The sequence below is a fragment of the Sander lucioperca genome, chromosome 22 (assembly GCF_008315115.2).
Source record: "Sander lucioperca isolate FBNREF2018 chromosome 22, SLUC_FBN_1.2, whole genome shotgun sequence".
Lineage (NCBI taxonomy): Eukaryota > Metazoa > Chordata > Actinopteri > Perciformes > Percidae > Sander > Sander lucioperca.
Genome location: NC_050194.1, coordinates 14256594 through 14263287, shown reverse-complemented (window position 1 = coordinate 14263287; position 6694 = coordinate 14256594). Strand labels below are relative to the sequence as shown.

The following is a 6694-nucleotide window of genomic DNA, read 5'->3' as shown; positions in this document are numbered from 1 at the left end:
GGAATGTGTGAAGGCATTTTTGGTGCTAAACAATCATTGCTGTTGACAGTCAGAGGCATATTTTCCTGTCATGATGTTTTAATGGAACAGGTTGGCCAGAGAGGCTATTGCTGCTCATGCAATGCAGCTACCCAGTGCTTTCTTTTTACATTGTTGTTGCTGCTGCAGGAAATGTACACTCCATCATTTCCTTTTTACAAATAATTAAAGCCAATTGAAAAGCTCATGAACAGGATGTAGGTAGAATCCTTATTGTGTTATTATATTACTCAGTCATAGAGAGCAATTTGTAGGGATTTCTCAGAATGGTCCTTTACGTGAACCAGTCATTCATAAAAAAATTCAAAGTTATGTTAAAAGATCTGAGATTCTGTTAGAAGATGTAATCATATTTAGATTTTGTATTATTTTAACATCACACCAAGCTGAACATACCTAAATAATATAAATTCAAATAATGAAATGACAACTTGTTTTCCCTCTCTGCAGTTGTCACCATGGATGAAGAGCCTTGTTTGCTCCTTCCTCTCCACACCAGAGAGAAAGTGGAGAAGCTGCTGTTCAGGGGTAGCGAAGGAGATGACTGCAACCACATGGAGGACAGTGACTGGTGCAACCTGGCGGGCCTCCTGGGATACGAGGAGGAGCGGATCGCCACCTTCCAACAGGAAGAGCATCCTGTCCGCGCGCTCCTGTCTGACTGGGCGAGCAAGGACTGTGCCAGTATCGACACGCTGTGCACAGCGCTGCGCAAAATTAACCGCGATGACATCGCCCAGAGTCTGGTGCTAAGCCCGAATGTTGCGAAGCCTACCGCCACTTCTGTAGTGTGATTTGAACTTAACAGTAAGCAAACCACCTTAACCTTAATATTCTTCCATGGCCTTCTTTTGGGCCTGCATACCACATAATTCATGCTAGAACCGCTTAAAGTTATTCCCTCATGAAGCCAGCAGTCAAATATCATGAGTCCTGAAAAATCATGTTTAATCAAGGAATAAAAATGCCAGAAATTCAAAAACTGCTTGAATATCAACATACTTAATAAAGCCAAAACCCTTCACTTAATCATCTGGATGTGCTTATAATCATTCATTCTCATGTCTCATGTCTCAAAATCCACACACTGTAAAGCCTATGTGGAAGAAAAATGTCTATAATCATTCCATTTTTGAGCCTGGATATCCATTTGCCTTCCCACACTATTACCATCCTCTGACTTTATTAGCCATAGAGCAGAAATGGGCTTTGAACTGAATTTATTGTGGATACCTGGCTCTTTCATTCCTACAACTTGATCCTCTGCATCTTTATTCCTAAACATTCATAGTTAGTTTGTCCCTAGCTTATAGCATTCAAAAGCCAGTGTTGTACCTTGTTACTTTACAAATCTATGCTACCAAAGAGGAGTAAATGTCTCGAGACCATACCTGACAAGCGACATTATTTACATGCCATGTTAGACTTTTTGCATTTAAGTTGTCAAATGGCTTGTGTCTGTTACTGCTGCCCGATTGGGCCTGCATACCACGGAGTATCTGGATCTTTGCAAATACGACAACCTGAGGAAGGATGCTTGGATGCTTTTCAAATGAACTTGATCTCTTTCAGCAAAAACAAAAGTCCGGCTATGTGCTCTTATTTTAAATATGTGGGACATTGAGCTGCTGCAGCACACATGGGATTGATCTCAACTAACTGGTTTCTGCAGACCCTTCCTTTTTTCCGACAACTGCTATAAGAACTGCTGGCTGGACTTTGCCAACTAGGTGGTCTGTGGGGCAGGTCATTGACCGAGGCAACATGAGACACTATTCTATGTGCTCAGGTCTATCTGCATAACACAGAAGCTCGCCAGATCCTGCCATATACTGTATGAAACACTTTCATGAGAGGACCATGTATTGTTTAATCTCATTATTAGTAGCCAATATATGGTAATAGTATGTATAAAATCAATTTAATTTACAATGTGTGCTATAGATGGTGAAATGCTACCTTAACAGTAAACAGCATGCAGAAACTAGCAACTCAAATTCCAAGAAAAAAAAAACATACAGAATAATCAGAATGCCAAACAAAAGTCCAGGGTTTTCTATCTTTTTTGCTTAATTTCTCAGGGTATCTTGAATGAATGTGTTACATCAATATTACACTTATGATTGCACCCTTTATAGACACTGTGTTTATCCAAAGCAGTGATTCTTGCAACTGACAATCCTTGAGACAGGTGAATAAGAAAAGGGAAGCGGGCCAGAAAAAAAAGAAAAAAGGGTGTCTTGTTTCCTCATTGTTTGCAACAATGACCTCTGGATAAAAGGCAAGTCAGTGGAGACATAAGTCAAAGGATGTGGGATGATCAGACCGAGGGAAAGCGGAAAAGTTTTGGATTACTTAAATGTAAAAGGTGAAACCCAGGATCCAGCATTCAGCTTGTTTAAGTACAAGCATGACTTCCTCTTCTCATGGTGGTACTGTATGTGCTTTTTACATTGTGTTGTGTTGCACCCTTTTGGTTTGAATTTGTCAGAGCATACTTAAAAAAATGTGATTATGATGATATTATGCTGCCGACTGAGGATTGCACCTATTTGTTTTTTCTTTGTGGGGGAAAATATTTGAAGGAGCAAATAGTTTACTGTTCTAAACTTACCTATATCAGCAATTTCATCTGTTACTTTCAGTTACAGATTGTACATTGGTACTAACCACTAGCATACTAAGTTAATGCTGTAGTGTTACTTTAAATGAAGGTATTCTCACTCTACTCTCTAAGGGTTGTTGTATTTTAACTACCGAATAACAACTGTAAATGGTATTATGTTTCTCTTGTTGTCCTAGATTTTAGTACTTAAATGTCTAATTATGTCTGTTTGCATCACAAGTGCCTGGGAACTATTTCAGGTGTCCGCTGATGTACATTTGTTGTTTGTTAGCTGTTTTTGTAAGTATATTTTCTTTAGTTGTTTTTTAACTTGTAAATAATTTGTCTTTTTCTAGTTTTTATTTTAGTTAGAGCATAGAAGGCTCTACTGTACTATGTGAATTGGATGTTGTTACAATATCAATGCTGTCCAAGTTTAAAAGGGTAAGAAGGGCAAAGGGGAGGTAGGTGCCTTTGTGAGTTACAATTAACAAATTATTCACTATCAGTTGTATTAATGCAGTGCGTCATTAAGACTAGACACAAATTTAATATACTTTTAAGGCTAGTCAGAACTGGAAAGGTTCAAATTGTCCATTAGGAAAAACACCCCCTACCAACAAACTCAACTATACAACAATATAATACACTGTGATGTGAGTGCCCTCTACAATAAGTCAATCATTTTGCAGTATGACATTTTTGGAAATATGCTTAACTTAACTAACAATATCACTCTCATATGTGTACATTTAATATAAGGCTACAGCAAGGAGCCAGTTAGCTTAGCTTAGCATACAGACTGAAAACAGGAGAAAACGATGGCCTGGCTTTGTAAAATACACAGTACACAGTACATTTAAAGCTAGCTAATTAGTATGTTATACCTTGTTTGTTTAATCTGTAAATGTAATAACAAATTGTGGTGTTACAGGGGGTTACATACCAGACTATTTATGATAGCCTGGCTTAGTCCAATAGCATACATGGTCCAGTGCTGGTAGGTAGATTATGTTTCCTTAGGACAGAGCTAGGCTAGCTATTTGCCCTGTTTCCACTCGTTATGTTAAGCTAAGCTAACTGGTTGCTGGCCAGAGCCATATATTTATCAGACAGACAGACAAATTGAAAAATTATACAAAACTTAAATGACTCTGGTAAAATAGCAATTAACAGGATTAAGGAAACGTTACAGATGTTTTCAATATTAGCCATTACCACAGAATGACATTCCGTGAAAGCCCTTTTTTCATTGTACTATAACTTAGTCAACACTATCTTCAGAGTGGGGACTGTGACTGAAGATGGAGGCTTTTTCCTCAGACAGTATTTAGTTTGATAGATGTGAGAGATTGAATTGAGTAACAGTGAGCAGACATACATGTACAGTAAACCCAACTGAAGGTGAATATGTCATATTGCACTTGAGCGAAACAAAGTAGCCATGCAGATGGGGGTTTGAGGGAGGTGGTGGTGGTGGTGGTGGGGGGGGGGAGGATAAGCTTGTTAAAAAAGCGCTAGTAATGTGGCTCATGGTCCACCAGTACTGAATTGTAGAAATCTGAGAAATACTGAATGTTCCTTGTATAGCCTACCAATACATATACTGTACTATACTTAATGTGAATTTGCAAACCAAATTCCTACATCAGACAAGCAGAAAAAACAATAATAAAGCTCTTAAATCCACTTATACCCTGTATTGATCCAACAATGCACACACAAACATAAGAGTGCATTACCTGCAGTAACATATGAGCCCCACACACACACACACACACACACACACACACACACACACACACACACACACACACACACACACACACACACACACACACACACTAGCTAGCAAAGCAAAAGTACAAAACAGGTTAGTTTGTGAGTCAGTGAATTGGTCTACGTGTTTACAGAGCTATGAAATACTCTGATGAATACATATAGTAACATATAAATCAACCAAGAAATTATTCTGAAATGTTATTTAATCATTTATTTTTTAGCTCCTCCTAGTTGCTAGAGGCTGCTGCTGTAAATAAACAAACAACTAACCTCACCTTTTATTAAGCTTAACAAAGCTATGCTACCAACCTAGCCAGCTAACTAGCTAAACTGGGTTGTGAGCTTGAATTATTACTCCAAATGAAAGGGAAACGCAGGTAAGCAAAAATTAACTAGCTGCTGCTGCTAACACTGGCTCTTTACTGTACACTGATACTGGGTAATAATAATCCATACTAACATGAACAAATTGCTAGTTAGCTGTCTAGCTAGGTACCATAGCATGTGTACTGTAGCCTTGTTAAGATAAATAAAAGGAGGACATTATGAAATAAAAGTAGTGTTAGGAAAAATGCTATAATGAAATATAAGCATAAAATGCAATAAAAAAGAACTACAATAAAACTGTTATTATGAAAATAAGGATACAATGACATTTCACATTAATATGTTGAGTATAATGCATAACTTCTTAAAGGATTTACAATTTATAGGTTAATATGTGTTACACAATTTATTCATTTGATACATTTATTTCATAATTACTTATTCATTTATTTAATATTGTGCACTTTGGGGCTCCATATGCCCTGGATTCTTTTGTATTTTGCCCTCAGGATGGAGGTCTGTGCATTTTCCTCAAAAGCCACTAAAGTCCTTCTGACGTGTAATCCAAGCCAAATGAGACAGACTGATTACTGGAAGCTTCAACAGTTGCAGCCCAAGGAGGGAAGAAAGAGGATGGGGGACTGAAAAGGGGGCTAAATAGGATGGACTAGTTCCTCTTTAGCTTCATCAAACTGACTGCATGAATTATGGCATTGCGTGTGGTCAATGTGGCAACGGCAACACAATACTATAATAATAGAAACCAACAGCCTGTCAACGCAATTAGACTTACTCTGGTGAGTGATACGGCAAGGTAATGGTGCGTGACATGACACATGCTGGCACACTGGTTCCCACTGCCTTTATATTTTTATGTCACTGTGGGCTTAAGCCAGTGGTAGTATTACTAGTGTGGAAACATTGTGATGAATTAGTATACTTTATGGTCCAAAGGTAAATACTTCTTACAAGAAGAGGTAGCAAACATATAAAGAACAGTTTACAATAATAAATACAACATAATAACAAGGAAATTACATTGAAAAGCTGTATGCCTTACAATAGGCAGGTGATTGATTAGTGCATTGTGCAGATAGCTGTATTTGCTAGTTTGCTCATGTGTGTGAAGAGGTTATGCGTCAGATAGATAGATAGATAGATAGATAGATAGATATTAGCAACAATCTTTACCCTGCCATCTTGCTCACTGCACCCTGACCTGCTTCTGCTTATTCAGATAGAAAAGAGAAATATCATCAACAGGTTCTGACCCAGTCCCAGTACCCAGGATCAGTTTCTAAGTGAACCGTGATTCAAATGGAAAACACATTCCCCAGCTAACTGCTGCTAACCTCCAGTGAGTCGTTAGCGAGGAATGTTCGATGTGTGAAGGGAACCATGTGTGCAGGAGTGACGTGGTGGTGAAAGAGGATAGGCCACGTTGAGTTTGGGTGACCAGTTGAGTGTTGGCTTCATGTCGAACAGAGTGAAGAAAAGCTGTCTTCACTGAGTCTGTAGAGGCGCGCCGCTTATAATCAGTGGGTTTGTATTATTAATCTTTACATCATCTTGAACACTTCGACATGCTGATTTACATTCTGTAATGATGAAAACCTACTGAAGTTCCTCTTGAGTGATTACTTCCAATGTGATTCATACTGAAACGATGGATCTAAGGGCTACCTTCGATTTTGCAACAAGATCGATAATGCCAAAAACATTCAGCCACTAGACTGGGTAAACCCCGCCCAATCTCCCGGCGATTTGATTTCGCCCTGCAGCTCAGGCTGGAAACCTGTACATTTATCTATCCTGCTTCCGTTCACAATTTTGCAAGAACCAAACACTAACTATCTGATTGGTTCAAGGACTATCCAATTGCGTACAGAATCATTTGAACTATGCCCGTTGATCACGCCTCTTGTACAGAGAAAATACAGA

General features: G+C 38.6%; 1 protein-coding gene across 3 annotated transcripts in view; it reads left to right on the top strand.

The window, feature by feature from the left end:
- Window positions 1-4333, top strand: part of ngfrb (nerve growth factor receptor b) — a 32644-nt gene extending 28311 nt beyond the window's left edge. For 2 of the 3 annotated variants that reach the window (XM_031315487.2, XM_031315486.2), the window contains one exon: window positions 490-4333. In XM_031315487.2, coding sequence (XP_031171347.1) covers window positions 490-833 — 344 coding nt within the window. In that variant the 3' untranslated portion in view covers window positions 834-4333. The remainder of the gene's footprint in view (window positions 1-489) is intronic. The other variant, XR_004896398.1, reaches the window with a different exon arrangement.
- Window positions 4334-6694: the final 2361 nt, after the last annotated feature.